This window comes from Microtus ochrogaster, linkage group LG2, assembly GCF_000317375.1.
Source record: "Microtus ochrogaster isolate Prairie Vole_2 linkage group LG2, MicOch1.0, whole genome shotgun sequence".
Taxonomy (NCBI): Eukaryota; Metazoa; Chordata; class Mammalia; order Rodentia; family Cricetidae; genus Microtus; species Microtus ochrogaster.
The window spans coordinates 44,537,534-44,558,008 of record NC_022028.1 but is presented as its reverse complement, the minus strand read 5'-3'; the positions used below and the strand labels follow the sequence as shown (position 1 = coordinate 44,558,008).

The 20,475-nt window shown below is 37.0% G+C and overlaps 1 protein-coding gene across 1 annotated transcript in view; it reads right to left on the bottom strand.

Annotated features, from left to right (window-relative positions):
* The window catches only part of Pcdh15 (protocadherin related 15), a 1,155,509-nt gene that overhangs the window by 410,131 nt on the left and 724,903 nt on the right, over positions 1-20,475 (bottom strand). The window contains exons 5-6 of the mRNA XM_026785470.1: positions 3,982-3,996; positions 3,458-3,523 (exon numbers count right to left, since the gene is read on the bottom strand). Of these exons, the coding sequence (XP_026641271.1) occupies positions 3,458-3,523; positions 3,982-3,996 (81 nt within the window). The remainder of the gene's footprint in view (positions 1-3,457; positions 3,524-3,981; positions 3,997-20,475) is intronic.

Here is a 20,475-nt window from a genome sequence, read left to right as displayed (position 1 = left end):
TGCGCCACCATCGCCGGGCCGCTTACTGAACTTCTAATAAACTTAGAGACCATTTGAGGAGAGAAATAACAGTTTGTTTATTTACGAATACTTTGAAACCTTCCTCTTTTCTTGTCAGTTCAGCTACACTTGCAGGTAGATGTTACCGCTGACCTTACGGGAAGCATCCTCCTACACGAATGAAACACGCAGAATGCACAGCCCTGTACACAGCCTCCTGGTGATGGACACAGCCAAATGGTTTCACACGACAACAGCCATCACACAATAGTAATCATGAGAGCAGTTAAATATATGGGGAGCCTGACATGATAATTTTATAATTCACAAGAAAATGATTTCTTCATCATTGTGAGCTGCTTTCACTGTAAACAAAGTAATTCAGAGAGACTTGATGATGAGCTGGGTAGGAAATAGAGCAATGCTGATGGATGAGTTTGAAATCAGGCTTTTAATGTTAGGTAGCATCCACCAAACCGCTAAAGTTATACAAAGGCTCATTCTTTTTTTTCTGCAGTTAGAAATGTTAGGACTCTACAACCTTATAGAATAAAATAAGATTTTTTTTCTGAGTTATCCAAATGTTAGAATTACTATGTTGCATCAAAGGCCAGTGGTTTGACATTGACATGGACAAACTTACAAGCATATTATAATATCATATCTATATTACAATATTGTATCTATTTAAATACATTGTAAGATAGCACGATCCTTGTAAATTAGCCCCAAGAAATTTTTGTCTTTGTTTTTTGAACAGAGTGTCACTATGTAGCCCTGACTAGCCTGAAACTTGCTATGGAGCTAAGGCTGACCTTGAACTCACAAAGATTCACCTATCTATGCCTCAGGAATGATGTAATTAGAAGGGCATACTACCACCCCTGAATCGCCAAAATTTTAGTTTCTTCTGTTGATACAATTTGTCTCCAAGTGAAGAATCTCTTGTAAAGAACTCTAATTTTTGTTTATTTAAAATTGTCTTTTGTTCATTCCGAGAGAACTAAGTTTCTCTGGCTGACAATAGTTTTGTAGAGCAATGTGGCAAATGCACTTGCTGAGTTACCATAATACATACTTAACCATAAGAAATAATCCTTTCAAATGCACATGTAGGAAATACAAACTCTGATATATTTTTCAACAGCTTATGATCTGAGTCATCTATCTTATTTAAATGTGGAATTTAATAAGTATCACAGATGCTTGATTTGAAATAATTGTATGATTATAGAAATTTGATGGTGGGAGGGAATGAGAGAGTGGGGGCAAGGGAGAAGAAGAGGAATACAAAAACATCAAATCATAACTACCACTGTTTTGTATTAGTGGTCTATCTTTAACTCATTGAAAAGGCCATGACCCAGACTAGGCTCAGGTGACAGCCTCAATATTTATAAAGGTCTTGCTGAAATATTTGCAAACATTTTCCCATTTGCTGGATCCTGGAAAATCAGGATACATAAGAGTTTATTACTACCTCTGAAAATAGAAAAGAAGAAATTGACATAGTGTTTCATATCAGGACTAAAAATACCTGGGTTAATGGGAAGTCTTTTGGGTTTCCTAGACTATGAACTCCATGTCTTGAGCTGTGCCCTGAGAGTCTCACAGGGAAGGGGATTGTGCACATGACAGGCTCTGGCAGAGATGCATCTGATCTCAATAGTTTTATAAATTTTGTGTAAAAAAGAAAAATGCAAAACATTTACTGTCGGTTGATATTTATACCATGTGTTGATGCTCAAACAGCTTTGGCAGCAGTCTGAGAACTTGGCAGTTTTTGTAAAATATGTCAAGAAAGAAGCACAACATCCTCATGCTGCCTTAAACAGCAGAGCTAACCTCTCTTCATACACCAGTGCAGCCTTGACAATATCTCCCAGCACCATATAGAGAGCCAGGGCTCAGTTAGCACTAATGGAGACAGGCACCCGTACTGTGGCATGACCTGCAAGCCCTGTAGAGTCACATGCTAGCACAACTTCCTTTAGTAAAAGCAACTATTTTATTTCAGCTCAATTTTAAGTACAAAGGAATTGGTTAAAAATAAGTAAAGACATACATAGACATTCTGGCATGTTCATCAGCTTCATTCTTCTGCTTAAAAAGTCAAACATGTATCTTTAAGAAATATAGGTTTGCTCTGAATAGAAATAGTTAACTTTAAGAAAAGCAAAGATCTACTTATAAAAAAGAGTCTCTTCCTATTATAGCACTTTAATACTTTTTTTCCTTGTATATAATTATAATTTAGTTCCAACTTATTCAAGCTGGCCACAATTACTCACTCCATATGTTTTCATTGTAGATGGATGGAATTAATTTTTAAATAGCCAAAGTACATTTTCATAATTACCTAATATGTTAAAAATAGTGTTTGTTCTTAACATTTTTTAAAGGGAGGCCAGCGACAGTGCAGATACTCCGACTACTTACAAAGACCGTGGATGAAAGAAGAACTTAATAGTGATTTCTCAGGTAAGTCAAAGGGGCAGCCTTCAAAAATAAATCCATAATGAACTGTAGGTTATTGTTATAATGTTACGTTGCTTTAATGCTGGTTACTGTTCTCAAAGCAAGTCTCAATAGAATTGCAGGGGGAAAAACCCATTTTTTTCAATAAGCCTCTTGACACAATTCCTTTTTTAAAGTGTAATTCCAGAAGAAAACTCTCTTAGGACAGGAAGTACACTGGCAACAACCCAGGAAAATCACTTAGATGGACAGTGGAGAAAATGCTCAGAACACTCTCACCCAGGATGGCCCCAAACATCATCTCCATATGACCGAGAGAGGAGGGTGTTTTATGACTATTTTAAAAGTTCAAACACATGAAGAATGAGAATTCCGGAACAAAATTGCATATATTTTTGATTTTGAGAAAGCATATTGTTTTATATACTGCAGGATGGTTTGATATTATTCCTAATGACTGCAGACAGGATGAACAGTCAATGTTCGGGCTACCTCCCTGTTGGCAGCGTTAGCTCTCTTTCCACTCTACGTGGATTCCCTGCTACCCATGCTCAACCACTGTGTCTCACTGTGTCTCACTGATCTTTACGAGATTCCATATAGCACTCACAGTGTGCTTCCTTCTTTGGAGGAACACACTGCATTTCAGTCAGATGATTCTACGTGTGACTGTCAATTCTCCCTATTTATAGAAGCATCCCAGCACATGTAAGATTCATGCTTGTGCTAACTCAGATAAGTCACTGCTCATACAGAACTAAAAACTATATTCATCACTAGAGTCCTTTGTGACATAACCAAATGAAGCATTTCTAGAAGTGATATATTTGAAAGCCTTGGACAGAAAATTAGAGATGAATCATTTATGGACTTTGATTAAAAACATTTTTATGTGAAGTCTCTGATCATATCAAACCAAATGTTAAATAAAAAGGAATTCTTATTATAGAAAGTATTGGTAAATACAGGACTCACTCACCATTCCGGCTCTCTTCATCAATGGCCACGATGGTAGCTGGCGGGCCTCCCCTAGCTAGTTTGCAATCTAGAGAAAAGATAATCAAAGACCATAATTGACAAGTGCACAAGAACTTACTCAAGTTATAGAGTGATATTTAAAAACTACAACCAACTCAATATACAACATTCCAAGTGTTTTATTAGTAAAAGAAACATTTTCGAAGGCCCGCCCACACAAGTTCTATGACAACAAACCAAACACTGCTTAAACCTTTACTGTGAAACCAACAAAGATGACTGACTGGGAAACAGTCCTTCTGGACAGAGCTAATGGAATGGTAATTTGACGCAGAGACATAACATAGAGAAATGATAAGCCATGAGAAAGCTTCCCAATAGAAACAAACATAATTGGAAATTAATTGTGATAAAGGGTATAATTAAAGAGAGTAGATGGAATTTTAATAATGCTCTAAAAACAATAAAGGGAAAATGGACAAGCAAGGGGTGCCGCGAGGTGGGGGTTATTTTAAGTCACCTTACCCTCATATTGCCAGTCTGGAGTCAAAGGACAGAATCAGCAGTGGGAGCAGATCAGAAAACAGAAGAAAGAAAGGAAGAAAGGATACATGTATATATTTAGCGAGAAGTTTACAGATACGTAAAATTCATTCTATGATAATAGATGAATTACCTAGTGAATTGTGGAAAAGGAATACATCAGATTTTATAGTACTAATATATTAACATGAAAATTAGATAATGTATACATCCAATAATTAGCATAGAATTATTAGCAGTGACAATAACACAAAATACATGTATACAGGATTTTTAAAGATATTTAAATTTCTTATAGAGTTTTTATTCTTACATTGAAATCTTTGTAGTAATGTCTATCAATCAGAAGTGGTCATGAATTCATATTTTAAACACTCACCTTACCTCATTGAACTCAATAATGGCTCTAAAAATAACATTATAACATTCTCAAGTTAAATATGAAGCTAAGTTCTCAAGCTGTCACGTGTACCTTTCAGAAGCAAAAGAGCTTTTCTGGAGAAACCAATAGGCTAAGGCAGATTTATGACACACGGATATGCATGCTGGAAAGTAATGTGATACACGTGGCTAACATGTATGTGCTATCTGGAAGCAATTTCAAGTTTTCTCATAAAAATGTTTCCTGCCTTTTATGCATGTCGGCACAGGTCATGCAGTCTTTGGAAGCCCAGTTCTGTGAGGTAAGTGCGCATTTTCTCTTTTGAACTGAAAAGACTGTGAGCTCTGCAGCTTTTTCTCATCTTTGCCAGTTTCTTCGGAGTTCCTGCCATGCTAACTCTCTACTCCTTTCCCAGCTTCCTGCACCTCCCCACAGCTTGGCTCTGCCTATCCCCTCTGTTCTTACAGAGCAATTATTACCGGCCTCCCACACGCGCTGTTCCTGGGTATATCTTTTCATTGCATGAGATCTACCTGCATGCAGTTCATAATAGAGTTAAAAGAAGGTATTTTTTTTTTGCCAAAACATATTATGTGCTTTGTTTGAAGTAAAGAGAAACTCTGAATAACCATCTAAGATTTTCCTTCTCTTTCCCAACTAAGGCTTGAATCAATGGGTCCCTAAGTTTTCCTGTTTTAGTAGTTCAATGTTTTGTATTTGGGTTATGAGCTTAGCCTTCAATGCCTTAGGCATTTCTCCAGCCTCCTAGTCTTTGAACAACAGTGATAGGAAGTGGTGTACATATGGAAATGTGGTACACGGGGACAATGGGAGAATCATCCCCGGAAAGATTTAATATAGTTCTCCTAGAATCCTAATAGTTTCCACAAGACAGAGGTGATCTGAAGTGATGAGCCTAGCTTTGATGCTCCACCCCTGTCTTCCTTTGTCATGAGATGGTCTCTTCCCTGTCTCATGCTCTTGCCATTGATTTGTCTTTTAGTAAAGACTGAAAGTCTGGCAGATGGGCAGTCGAATCCTCATGTGTGGGCCTCCCAAATCATGCGTAAAAGAAAATTCTTCATAATTGCCTATCCTAAGTATTTTTGTATGGAAACACCACTGTGTATCTCACGGGAACAAAGGTATTTAGTAGAAAGAGTTGAGACCAGAGGAACAATAACATCTAAACACAGGTAGAGTTCAATGCCGTGTTTGTGGAGCCAATTATTTTTCTTAAGTCACTAATGACAGAAATAGGTGAATGGATACAGTGACAACTAATTTGTGTGGAGAGACAGATGGACAATGAGAAGGAGAAGTGGTTGAAGCGCAGAGGAGTGGGAATCCCGACGCATCCTTGAAGAGGGAGGTTTTAGATTGCGCTTGTCTTTTCAGCTACATGGGAAGAGCATGTAATCTTTAGGACTGTTACCTTCACCCATGTATAGAAATGGCCTAAAACCGTGACAGATACAGAGAATGGGTAAAACTGTCACATTCTAGAGTGAAAACTGGAAGAGGAAGAAAGGTATTTAATTAATAAGATATTCAACAGGCAGGATGAAAGAAAAGGGAAGAAATTAACGTATGTAACTATTAAACTTTAACTGGTTTACTTCTTGTTTATAACTAAAAAGATGGCTCAACTGGAAAAGGCTCTTGCCGCCAAGCCTAAAAACCTGAAATCTATACATGTGATGTGGTGGAAAATGAGCCAAATCCCTCAAGTTGTAGGAATGAGATCACTATACACATAATGACATGCATAGGCCCACGCATAAGCACAAGCAAGTGAGTAAATAAAAAATAACACATTTTAAAGAAAGGAGAGATCTTAACATAGCTAAAACAAAACCAAAGGGGAAAAAATAGAAAGAAAGAAGAAGGAGGAGGAAGAGGAGGAGAGGAGGGAGAAAGAGAGGGAGAGAGAGAGATATTTTTAAACCCAGCCTAGTTGGTACACAGTCCCTGGTTCAAGGATCATTTCCTAGACATACTTAAACATATACATTCAATGCTTTAATCTTCTGGAAGTTCATTTTCCCCTTGTCTTTCCCCATAGTAGTAGAAAAAGCCACAAAGTAAGGGTTTAACTCAACTTTTTCTAAGTTAGATCCTTTATCGGGCTCCCATTTTCCACTAATAAGTTACCAAGTCCAACTGATACATCAGGATTGGCCCAAGCCCATTTTTACTTTATTACTTTTAAACTCAGAACACTAATGTGTTTGTCAGACACATAATCTATTAATAACACTATTCAAAGCAGCTCAAGTGTTTGTTTTGAAATGATGCATTCATGAAAGTATAATTAGCTCTGAAATGCACGACAACATTTTTAATAACAAGTTTATTTAAAATCGTCTTGAGAAGAAAGTAATTTTGGATAGAATAGATAAGGACTTTTTGAGTGTAAAATACCCTAATTGAAATAAAAGGGAACACTAGGAGGCAATTTGAACTTGGCTGTTCTCTATGGCCTGTGAAGAACCCACCTGCCATGAGAAAGGTGAGTTAGTTGGTGGTGAGGAGTCCTGGGAAATGGGCTTCTCCCGTCTGTTTACTTTACTCTTCACCATATTGGTTAAACCACATATTTATCTTCCATTGTGAAAAATTTCAACCTCTTAGGGCCTTACATATTTCCAACATTTTATTTGCTACTAAATGTGAGGTGTGAATGCCAACACCTGGGATCAAGGTGGCTTATTCTACAGACATGTCTTCATGCTAAATGTATGCCAATCATCTGTCAATGGTCTTATACAGCTGGTTGGTTGGTTTGAGAATCAGAAGGAAGTCCTAGATTGACCCGTCATGAAAGGTGTGAGATTTGAATCCCAAGACTGGGCCAACGCAAACTGGACTCCACAGGAAAAGAAAGTGGATAAAAGAAGAAGAAATGTCAAAGTTGGGTGGGGAGGGAGAGGAGGGTAGAAAGGGTGGTAATAGGAAGTATTGAGCGAGGTGGGATGAATATGCTCAAAATACATTATATAAAATTCTCAAAGAAATAATAAAATCATTGAAAATGACTAATCATTTATTTCAGGTTAAAACTAAGTGTTTTGGTGGCCCAGAACTCAACGCATTATAATATTTATAGGAAAAAAAATAAAATATGTTAAATGACCTACCAGATGCAAAAAACATAAATCCTTTCCCTAGCTCTCAAGTGCATTTAGTGCATGTTCCAACTATAGGCAGAATCCAGGTGTTTTCTTCTCCTTAGTTCTTTCTCTTTCATTCAGAGCTAACCTCAATACATGCTGACGTTGCATGATTTTATTGCTCTTTCCTTTCTTCTTTCTTTCTTTCTTTCTTTCTTTCTTTCTTTCTTTCTTTCTTTCTTTTTTTCTTTTCCCATTTTTTACTCTTTGTGACTCATTTGTCCTTCACTTGCATCTTCTACTGATGTCAACTTATGCTTCACTTTACCAGGAAAACCTTTGTTGGCCCCTGACTTGGTAGGAGTCCCTGATGCGCCCTCTTACAATTGCCTGTATCATCATAGCAATTTGAAATAATCTGGTGTCAGGCACAGAAAATCTGGTAAAATCCTAGACCTTCTATATAATCCTATAGTGTGTCTTACAGATAAGACCACTTTATAAATTAACATTCCCTTTTGCTTCTTAACCTTTAAAATTTTCTAAAGTACAATAAACTGGAAAAAGATAGAAATTCACTCATTGTCTAAGGACAGGACTGTTGTTATCTCTATAACCAGAAGGTCTCCATTTCTCTAAAAAGGGAGAACATGCTTCTTTGCTACCATTATTCATAGCCTCCACTGGAGATTCATACACTGACTATCCAGTTGTTTGGATGAAACAAATATTATGGAATAAATTACTCTGTCAGCAGTGAGGAAGTCTTTTGCATCATGATTCTGCTGAATTGTGCCATAAGCAAATAATGCATAAAGACTTCTGATACCTGGGCTTCTTAAAACCTGAATGATGGCACACCCCCTGAAACTCTATAGACTGAGATTTGTAATATAGCTTATATTAGTCACTTCCTTATCAGTATTATATAATTATCTGACCATATTAGATTCACCAAAGTTTTTAACTTACTATAATTATTTGATACAATTGTTAAATTAGAGAATTTTCATCTCTGTGGCAAACAAATACAAATTCAATTCACTCATCTAATCTTTAAGTTCAGTCATTTCTAGTTGAGATTGATAGTTAGTGAAGTGTATTATACTTTGACATTTGAAATCTAATGTTTAATAATCTAATATGAAATAGATGGGGCATCGCTATTAAAGCTTTTTCAATGTTGACTTTATTCTAATATGTACACTGAAGATTCATTATGTTGTTAAGCTTATTTTGCACATTAATCAAATTGTCTTTGTTCTTTTGAATTTTTTTAAAGAGAATTTTTAAAATTTGAATTTTTAAAGAGACCATTACAGAAGACCACAGCCAAAGAAAATGCAGAGTTGTGGAGCCCAGTCCAAATGGATACAACTACAAAACAATTCTCACACCTAAGGCTCAGGGGACATAGGGGAAGATGTGGTGGAAAGATTGTAAGAGTCAGAGTATCAGTGAGTTTGCAGTGAGATATTTAAAATTGTACTTAAATATCTTTGATTTATACATAAGCAGGGAAATTGCTGGAGGGAGAAGAAAATGTATTTCATATGGCTAGAAGATAAACTTTGATTATATGCAGGTAGCAGAAGTTAACAGTTTTTCATTATGCTATTTAATAGTTTATTTTTATTAATCAAAGTCAGTTTACATGCATATACTCCATACTGGCCACTCTTACCTCCCACATCCCTGCCATCCCTGTCCACACTAGCTCCCACAAATCTCCGTCACATTTAGACTTCGTTTTTGTGACCCACTGATTTTATCAGAGCTAGTGTCTTAGTTAGGGTTTCTATTCCTGTGATAAATACCATGACCACAAAGCAGCTTGGGAAGGAAAAAAAAAACATTTTGCTTACACTTACTAATGTTCATAATCCAAAAAAGTCAGGACAGGAACACAAACAGGAGAGGAACTTGGTGGCAGCAGTTGATGCAGAGACCATTGATGGGTGTTGCTTAATGAGTTGCTCAGCCTGGTTTCTTATACCACAGGACCACCCTCCCACAATGTACTGGGCCCACCCACATCAATCACTAATTCTGAAAATGCCATTCCGGGTTGCCTACAGTTCAATCTTATGAAGTCATTTTTTTTGTGTGTGTTGAGGTTCCCCCCTCTCAGATGAGTCAAATTTACAGAAATTTCTTCAGCCCAACTAGCTGTGTGATAATGGATTTAGAACAACCCTTTGTAGTCCAGTGGGCTCAGAAATTTGTATAAAATGAAAGAAATTGATTATTCCTTTCAGGGAGTCTGTCAAAAGCCCATAGTTCAAAGGTAGAGGGTTGGGCTCCTAGAGCACCCCCCCCCCACTTCTTTGACTGAATGTGGATAGGGATGTTCCTGTGTGGGTCCAGTGGAGAAAACTATAGTTGTTAACTAACAACTACTATTTAACTATTAATTAACAAGTAATTATTGCAATGGTTGCAGAGTCTGGCAGTTTGTAGTCCTTCACCTTATCTTTCTGCTCCAATATACTTGTCTCCCCTCTTCTACAATGCTCCCTGAATCTTAGAGAGGGTGATATAGTGACTTGTTGAGGGTGGGGAGATGTTGCTCATTCTCTGCATCTTGGGCAGCTATAAGTCTCTTCGATCTTTATGCTATAGAGAATTAACTTTGAGCTTCAAGTATCAAAAGGGAAACATCTAGGGAGGAACAGACAGGAATTGGGGCAGAAAACAGTGAATCAAGGAAATCTGTAAAAGTGGTAAAATATCAATGAACACAAGAATGTTCACTGTTTCTCTATTCATTTCATCTTGTTATCTCAGGGTTTCCCTGGATACAGTAACTGATTATAATCTGCGTTGGGTCAGCAAGCCAGAAAGCCATCGCTGGCAAGTCTGAACATGGAATTCCAACCCCCCAATAAATTAGCTTCTCTTCATATGACACCAGAGGGACAAAGTGCTAGCGATGTCTTTGTATGTCACCAGCTTAAACGTGACATTTTGCCATTTAATGAATAATTTCTTCCTGCATCATAACCACTTCAAAGAACAAAATAGAAGTCAGTTCCAATCAGAAGTCTGATGTGATCCATTCTGAGCAGAAAGAAAATTCTTACTGGCAAGTTATACATGCATATGTATAGCAAAAACTAAAATAGCCCTCCCCTAGAGCAATGACATTTTTCATGCATCTATCCCTTCCTAATATTCAACATATGAAGAGGAAAGATCTCCTGTAAGTGCTTCTACTCACAAGCTCCTCTTTTAACAAGAACCTTACAAATGACTGAGACTTTGAAGACCTGCTGCTGCTTATGGGACTTTGGGGTAAAATTCTGTGCTTCGTTTGTGTATCTCACATTTTACACACTGAGTAAGCCCAATGAACACTTTATTAAAATTGTGCTGCTCTTGGTCTATAGGCTGCATATCAGTCTTCAATAGTACTGTAAATCAAATGTGGTTTTTTTTTCCCCATACACAGAGACCGACACAGACTGAGAATGAAACTTCTTAGAATATCTAAAGTATGAGAAACATCAGTGCAGGTCTCTTCATAGTGTCTCACTTCCCTGTGCTGCTGGCCACATAAAGGCCAAAATGAATCCCCTCAGAATGTCTAAAGTACTAGCAATACAGATGTAGACCTCTTCAGATTGCCTTACATTTTTGTGCTGTTAGACTTGGTATCCTCTTGATTTATGTTCCCTATGAAGCTTGGTAATGTTTCTACTGTTATTTGGGTGTCCTTTGGAAAATAGACATTACCATAATCAAAAGACTGTATCAGGACAAGAGTTCTTTATCATGTCCTTAAACTATCTGTCCTGTCTTGATGCTTAGAAAAAGGTAAACATAAATTAGGAAGCAGTCAAGAGTAAAGAATGTGTGGATGAAGGGAGGCAAGAAAGCACATTTCCAATCTGAGTTCCATGATGGAGAGTAACAGTTATCAGAGTATACAGAACTCCAAAACATGTGGTCTGGAGTAATGTCTGTGTCTGCTAGGACAGCTTTACTGCCTTATGGCAAGTTAAACTTATTAATGGCTAGAGTATTGATCGTAATTTATCATATATATGTAATTTATGCATACTATTTAAATAAGAGAAAAGTAAAGATTTATTCTAGAAGTCTTTATATTTACATAGTTTATAAAAAAACCAAATACCATAAAATGAAAATTCTATTCTTTAAATTTGTCAAGAATTTTGGTAAAGAAAGTACTAGATGATTTTTTTAGAGATAGTTTTAAAAAGATAGAATAAAAGTAAAACAAAAGGAAGAAAAAAGTTGTAAATCCATATAGCAAATATTTAAGACAATGTTTTTAATCTCAAAAATTTACTTCAGAGATTATATCAGTGCAGAAATAATTAAGTATTTGTTATTGTTAAAGTAGACTAGTAAGTAATTATATAATTATGTAATTTTGTTAAATTATCATTATTAGAATGTCATCTGCATGTATGAGAGGTAGAGTAATAAGTGACTATGTTTTCTTGTTTCTCTGTTTGTTGTTATTGTTGGCTTTACTTTCATATCATGAAAACCTGAGTCCATAAAACTGCTCCACCCACATGGGCTCGTTTTCCACCAGGGCTGATGTGATCTGCGAAGAAAAGGGCACTCCCCCGGTATGATGAAAGGTAGTAAATAATCTAAGGTGAGCTTGAATGGGGAGTGTAGGAAACAAGCAGGTCATTGGTGTCAGTTTCAATGGACAATGGACATCTGGGCACCTATATCCTGCATATGTTGTACCAATCACGCTTCTAGGAGAAACTCCAAAATACTATCTGTGATCAGATAGTATTCTGTCTCTTTTGATCTTCCCTTTGTAATAACTGTGTTTAGTTTCTGATTTTTCTAGGTCATTTGTCACATGTGTTACATGTCATGTATATCAAGGATTTAACTAATAAATCAGTCATTACAAATATGTATTTGTATTGTTTGAAAACGTTTGAGAGTGGCCAGAGAGAGGGTTTCACAGTGCACAGTGTTTCCTGTTCTTGCTAATTACCAGGGTAAAGTTTCCTGGAGATTTAACTCAGTGGTAGAGTGCTCTCTTAGCAAGCACAAGGACCCAGGTTCAGTTCTCAGCTCCGAAAAAATATTACTATCATTACTTCTAGTTATGCACTAATGTTTAGAGTTCCAAAATTATATGCACATTATATTTATTCACTATAAGAAAACCTGCAGCAAATATTTGAGAGAGAACGAACTTTAAGCAAGAAGATACTTGAGCTGAGCATCAGACTCTAAAGAGATTAGGGGCTTATAACCAGTGTATAACAAAGCATTCTACAGTGTATAATCTGGAAAACCAGACACAGTTAGATTTACATGCAATTAAGCCAGGGTGATAGCTGCCTGTCACCATACCACACTGAACTTCTCTAGAGTGCATTGTTTGATTTACATCAGGAAGCATGATGGTTACACAATGCTACACTCAATGTAGATTTCAGAACTGGATGTGTCAGTGATAGGAACAAGAGAGAAAGGACCTGGGGGTCAACCAGCTTTTATTCTCTTGAACAACTGAGCCATAGGCCTTGCATCCTGATGGCTGTCACATCACCCTGGGAAAGCTGTAGATGGTACTGACACTCAAATTAGGGGTGAATATGTATTGTTCATCCAGTCTGCAATCTTCCCTGTACTTGAAATCAATTTTCCTAGCTTTTATTGTACAGAAAGATATTTTGCCATGTACAAAGTAACCTAATAAGGGTTTTAAAAGGTTACAAAAGTTATGGACATCCAGAAATTCAACAAAACATTTAACATTATCTCCCTTTTCTAAAACAAAATATATATTGTCAGAAAGCTTTCTTACCATCTCTTTCAATGTTCTTCTATTTATGTCATTTTGTTTTACCTGTTTTAGAAATGACAAATATATCTGGTCTACAAAAAAGAAAATCTAATATTTTCATAAAGGTGGTCATCAATAAAGGCACAATAAAATAAATGCATTTGTACCCCAATACTGACAAAAATAGACAAAAATAGCCATAGCCTTATTATTCCATGTTAAGAAAAAAATCCCAGTGCATATCCTGGCATGCACTTCATGAAGCCAGAATGTTATTGGCATCCTGGTGGCAGAAAGGGGTTGTGGGCACTGTGGATATTTAAGTTTACTAATTCAGCAGCAAATGATTTTCTAAAACACCGGTATCATTATCATAGGTAAAGGTAATTTGAAGGCATCTCCTTATAAGGATTAGCATTGCTTTTTGCCATTTGAAAATTTGAAATGACATTAGGTGCTTTTAATTCTACATTTTTTCTTACAGCTTGGCAATTTTGTGTATTTAGTGAGCCTGTCTTCTGTGAAGTATTTGTACAGTTTTACATTAAGTGGCCTCGTTTGAAATGTGCCCTGACAACTCGGTTCATGTGCACTGATTTCACAGTTTGTGGAAGGCACTGCCATTTCCATCTGCGTCTTTGGATAGGATATCACTTATTAGTTTGCTATGTTCATACATTTGTTTTTTGACATCATTTCACTGTTAGCCCACGCTAGATTTTAATTCTTTATACTCTTGCCTTACTTCATAGGTGCTGCTTTAAAAACATGCTCTACTGTATCTCCTTCACAAAGAATTTCTTGATATGGCATTTTTGAAAACTCTTCTGGACATAAGGACACAAAGATATGTCTCTAGAGCAGCTTCTACTAGGTTTCAGTTTTCGTCTCTTTTTAGGACAAACCAATATTAGTCTTCAAAAACCATTGCTATTTATTTAATTAATTTTGTGGTGCTGGGCATGAACTCTCTAGCGGCATGTGGTCCTGTATCACTGAGCTACATCATCAAGTAAAATAATTGTTTATAATATGACAAAAGTAGAAAATACCTAATTCCTCTGAATGCTAAAAGGAAGCGACAGACACACACCACATTATCAGGAAACAGGAATGGATTTTTACCCAAGTGGAACCACAAAACTGATGCTGCCTCAGCCCTAAATAAAAGAGATGTTAACCTAGAAATTAAATGTGTCATATCAGCTGCTTTTAATATATGGATGCTCTGGGCATTATGGAATTAAGTGAACATTTATGACTCAGAACAAGAAAGCAGCACATTAAAGTGGAATAAACTAATTCAATTGGAAAATGAGTTGGGAGAATAATTTAGGGGCAAATATAGTAAGATAATTATCTTCATATAAGAAAGTATAGCCACCAAAATTCAATTTTTACTTTGACATCCTAAATTTCTCTGGCTTTCTAAATGACACAGTTTTCTCCTCTTTGAAAATATGCCTTAACTAAGCAGTTTTAAAACCCATCAGACCATCATTTGCACCACTTTCTTTAATCATATTTTTAAATTATATTAACCATGTTAGAAATCTTTGTTTTTTCAACTATACTTACTTTCAGTAGTATGCTTTTGAAGGAAAATAGTCCATTAATGTGTTTTTTAATCTCCAAAATTATTTTAACTGAACTATCGCTCACAAATGAATATTAGAATCTCATTCATTTTAATATCTCCAAGACTTTCTTACATTTATATAGTGCATTATTAAAGACAAATATAAATGGATGCTAAATTAGCTAGACTTTGAAGAGACTATCATTAAAATTTCCTTTTTGATATCAATAATATCATCCATTAAATGATATCATGATTCTTGTAATAGAAATACACTGATAATCAAGATTATTACCTATGGGCTTCTAACTGGTTAATTTTAGCCATTTTATAAATTGACAATCCTCTGAAGATTGTGGTCCTTCTCCCACCGCTTTCCACTGACTGCTGATGGAAGAGTGAGAAGTAATCCCTCCCTGTCCAACTCTTCAGTGTCAATGTTGATCTCTGTTGCTTACCTAAAATGCATTATTAATCTGGTAGTGTCATTATAGCACAGTCATTTGGGATGGGAAGAGGGCTCTGTTGGTATAGTGTTTTCCATGCAAGCAAGCCAAGCTGAGTTCAGATTCCCAGAACCAATAAGAAAGACAGACATGATAGCTGACATCTGCAATCTAAGACAGGCTGAAGGGAGTAAGATGGGTAAAGAACCTGGAGAATGCTAGCCAGCCTGTCCACCATTGTGCACTCAGGATTCAATGAGAGACCCTCTCTCAAAAACAGTTAGGAGAGCAATTGAGGAAGACTCTTAGTGTCTGTCATCCAAAGGTATGTGTACACTAACAGAAACACAGAGTTATGCATATGCCACACATGCATACATATCATATACAACATACACACATACACATGTACACACACACACGATGCAGTCAGCTATTTGCTGTGTCACTCAGGTGAACATTCTTGACTAATAGTTAGGGGTCCAGAAAATTTATTATTGGCTTAATGCAATGTAAATAACAAATAACCTCATTATTTTTGCTTGTTTGTTTCCCTATGAAAAACAGATAGATAAATTTATTTGATACAATAATCTGTTCATCTAAGTACTTCAATTTCAATAGTCTATTTCATTATAATTCCATCATCAACCCTGAACTCACAATCCCAATCAGTTTTTTGCAGTGAAAGATCTGCATTCACGCCTCTCGAGTTCAGATCCAAAATCTTTAATATGTTCCTCTGAAATATAGCTAAGTTTCTGTCAAGAAAATGGTCTCTCTCATTACATCTTCCTTTTAGATGTAGCTATGTATCACTAACAGATAGAGCAGGAAAAAACATTCATAACTAGATGACAGTATTGTGTTCAACTCAAAAAGTTGCTCCTCTAATGTTTCTCCAACGCATTGACTTGGAGATGCTTCCATCATCTGTTGAACCCTTGGGGTGAATCTGCAGCTGCAGTGTCAAGTGCTATTGATGAACCTGAACTTTGAGGGGCCTCTGCCAAGCTTCCAAATGCAAATTTCACTTTGTGTACTAGGAGATGAGAAATATTCCAGAACGATGTGGTATGATCATATGTGAGAATTGAAATGACTAATGGAAATCTGTTGTAAATCAAATGAGTGTGGTCAGGCTGTTCATTACACTAAATGACTTCATAGTTTAGAATACAATCAGTAGTTTTCAGGGAGCGTGTCTTGCCCCGAGTGACTCCGTATTATGGAACAACAGTTTGCCCCATTTGGAGTACAAATGCAGATACAGAATAACTCGGTGTCTTCTTTGTTAAGGTAAACAAACACAAACCATGAGAGGTGGGCTGTTAAATAAGTTAGTTAGAAAAGTAAATACTACTATCTCTGAACTTAACAAATTCATCAGGAACACATGGGCACATAGGTATATCAGAAACATAGGAGAAAAGTAAACAAAAAGTCTAACAAATTATACAACACATTTATTTCAGAATAGAAAAGGGAAATCCTAAGGAAGGGGACATAGAAGCAGAGCAGCTACCTTGTTCCATTATCTAGTCGCTCTTTATGGCTTTGATTCAGAAAGCTGTGACCCATAAATACTGCTCCTTGGGTTCTGAGACTCAAATACAAGAGTAGTTTGATTGAATGTTCCTTTAGCAGAATAATAGTATTAGGTTCTCCCCTAGGCTCATGATCCATCTAGCCTCAGGTTCTTGGTCATATTAGCAGGTCCATTTCATGAAGTAGGCCCTACATCGAAAATAAATTGCTTGTTTGCTCCAGTAACAGTTATAGGTGGCAGAGTGTATAGCTGGGTGGTACTGATGTTTAGTTTTCTGCCCCAGTAGTAAACAGAATATTTTCCAGAACCATGAACACTAATTGTGGTTTCTAGCTGGGTACCAGCTTGAATTGTCTGTATTTGATGACATAAATGTTGTCTTCAGCAATAGGATGCAGGCAGAGGTTGCTCATTCTTTCCCAGGCCTCCCAGACTCAAAATAATAACAAAGAAACTATATTAATTAAAACATTGTTTGGCCTATTAGCTCAGCTTCTTTTTTAACTAACTCTTACATCTTAAATTAACCCATTCCTATTATTTTGTATTGTACCATGAGGCTTGTAGTTTACCAGGAAGGCTCCAGGGCATCTATCTCCTTAGGCAGCTGTATGGTGCCTCTTCAATTTCACCTACTCTCTTTCTATATCTCTGTTCAGATTTCCCACCTGGCTATATTCTGCCCTGCCATAGAACCCAAGCAGATTCTTTATTAACCAATGGTAGCAAAACATATTCACTGCATACAGAGGGGAATCCCACATCAATAGGATATTACAATCAGGTAGGGAAAAGCAACCAATAGCCTTGTCAATAGCCTGTGATACTTGAAAAGGTGTCTATGAGACCCCATGCACCAGTGGCTCAACATATGTAGCCATTCCATAAAATGATTCCTAATGATATATTTCTATACCCATAGATGGCCTCACTCAACCATCATCAGAGATGCTTCTTGTATGAGATGTGAACCAACAAAGGAACCCACAACTGGACATTGTGAAAGACTTTGAAACATTCAGTCCTAATGGGATGGATTCATTAAACCCCTCCTCAGAACTAGGGATATGTGCAAAAGATGCAACAGGGAGCCTGTAAGACCTAGAAGTCATGGATGATTCCAAGGAAGCATGCATGGTGCACATAGAATTCACAGAGATTGGGATAACACATACATGGCCTGTACATGTTCAAACCAGACAGCATCCCAGCATGGAGAAGAGGAAGTAGTCAGAAAGCCCCACATCTAACAAAGAAGCTATTTGCGATTGATACCTCCTATGATAGGAGAAATCATTTTCCCCAGTGGTGTCTTGATGGATATATTAACCACACTTCAGGACATTCCCCATACCCAGAAGTAGCTGGCAAAAACTGTTCACAGAAGTTTCTGCCCCACCTGGTCCCACAGCCATTCAGCCCCAAGGAAACACACAGTGCATTATATTAATTATAAACTGTTTGGTATATTAGTTCAGGCTTATTATTAACTAACTCTTACAACTTAAATTAATTTATAATTCTTTCTACATTTAGCCATGTGTCTTGGTACCTCTTATTAGTGAAACATTCTCATCTTGCTTCCTCTGCTCCTGGCTGATGACTTCAAACTGAGTCTTTCCTCTTCCCAGAATTCTTCTAGTCTGGTTGCCCCACCTGTACTTCCTGTCTAGCTACTGGCCAATCGGTTTTATTAAACCAATACAAGTGAAAAATCTTTATAGGGTACAAGAGCATTATCCCACAGTACAAAACAGACTCCCTTGTTTGATTGTTTTGATCTGATTTCTGAGAGAGGTACTCAATATAAATGTGGGTGGGTAGGGAAATGAGGGTATGTAGGATGAGTTAGGAGAGGATAATACATGATCAAAGTATATTGTAGGTTATAAAGAGAGAAAAATATAGGTGCAATTTCTTCTGTTCATGACAGACAGCCCACTGGAATTGATACTAAAAATTGCATGATACCCATGTTTTCAAACATGGGAATCAGCAAATAATTGTAAGAAAAAGGATGGTGGAAAAATTCATAAGGAACATTGAAAAGTAGTTAATTGACCTGACTGAGAAGGGAAAGAACGATAAGAAAGATGTGATCAGAAACACAATGATCAATAGGGTAATTACATGCCTGGTTTCCTATTTTCTCTGTAAAGTAAAAAGAACAAATTTCTCTAAATATTAAAGAACAAGATTGATGCTGTGAAATAATCCTTCTGTACACTGCGTGAATTATGTTGTGACTGGTTTAATAAAGATGCTGACTTTCCAATATCTGGACAGGATGAGGTTAGGCAGGGAAACTAGACTAAGAACTTTGGGAAGAAGAAGGGTAGTCAGGGGAGATGCCAGCAGATGCAGAGGAAGCAGGATTGGTACAAAATGAGGTAAAAGAGCCATGAGTCACATGGTAGAACTTAGATAAGAAATATGGTTTAATTTAAGCTTTAAGAGACAGTTAATAATAGGCCCAAACTGTTGGTTGAGCATTTGTAACTAATATTAAGTCTCTGTGTGGTGGGGTGGGAAAACTCCACCAACAGTTGATTAAGATAGACTAACACGATTCCTAGTCCTTGATAGGTCATGGAATTCCTCCCTTAGAACCAATGAAGTGCTTTGAAGATGATATCTACAATAACCCACAGGCAACAGTATTGGGGGGCTGTTAGAATCATATATTTAACATGCCTTCTCTGAGACTGCTCCATGGGCCTATAATAGGTAGGAACAGTGAAGCTATATAGAAATAGAACTGCCAATGTGAATGTTCCCTCTGGGACATTCTGATAGCCATGATTCTGCTCTTCATAGTCATATAATAACCAATTTGGACAGTGTGTTACCTATAGCCTCAAGTCAAATACCCAAATAGAAGCTCTTCAGAAGATGTCACTAATTCATTGGGGAGAAATTATCAGAAGAATTTGTGCATAATATATCATAATTTTTATTGGCCAGTTTAAACATCTATTGCTAAGTTGTCTCTAAAACAAAATAAAATCAGAAGCCAAATTTTAGAGGGTTTTAAGGTCCAAACCTGCATGGCCTCTGGCAGCCCAATAATGTTAACTTAGTACATTTTTTCCTCATTTACTCTTAGAAAAAGGCAATAGTAGTGGGAAAACAGAGAAATGATATTTATTCAGTGAAGGTTCACTGGGTAGAGAAAAATAAAGAGTTCCAATGAGCTAATTCCCCTTGGCTTTGAGGTTTAGGGTTAAACAGAAGGTCAGAAACCTTCAAAGCTTGGCAGTCATGGTTGAGAAGGTCCTGCCCATCACTGACCCACCATTGACTCTGCCCCTGTCTTTTTAACAAGATGCTTAGCAGGTTTCTAGAACAACGTGTAAACCTTTTCTGTGAGTTACTTTCTCCTGTGGCCAGCATCAGACTTCAGCCTTTCCCTTCTCTCAGCACAAGATCCCTTAAGAAATTCCAACTCTTATATTTTGGTTGTGAGCTTAGCCTTTAACGGCTGAGCCATCCCTCCAGTCTTATCCCATGCTTTTTTAGACCCGGGCCAGCTGGCCTTGGTGAGTTCCCGATAGAACATCCCCATTGTCTCAGTGTGTGGGACTACTGAGAACTCAAGAACAATGGCAATGGG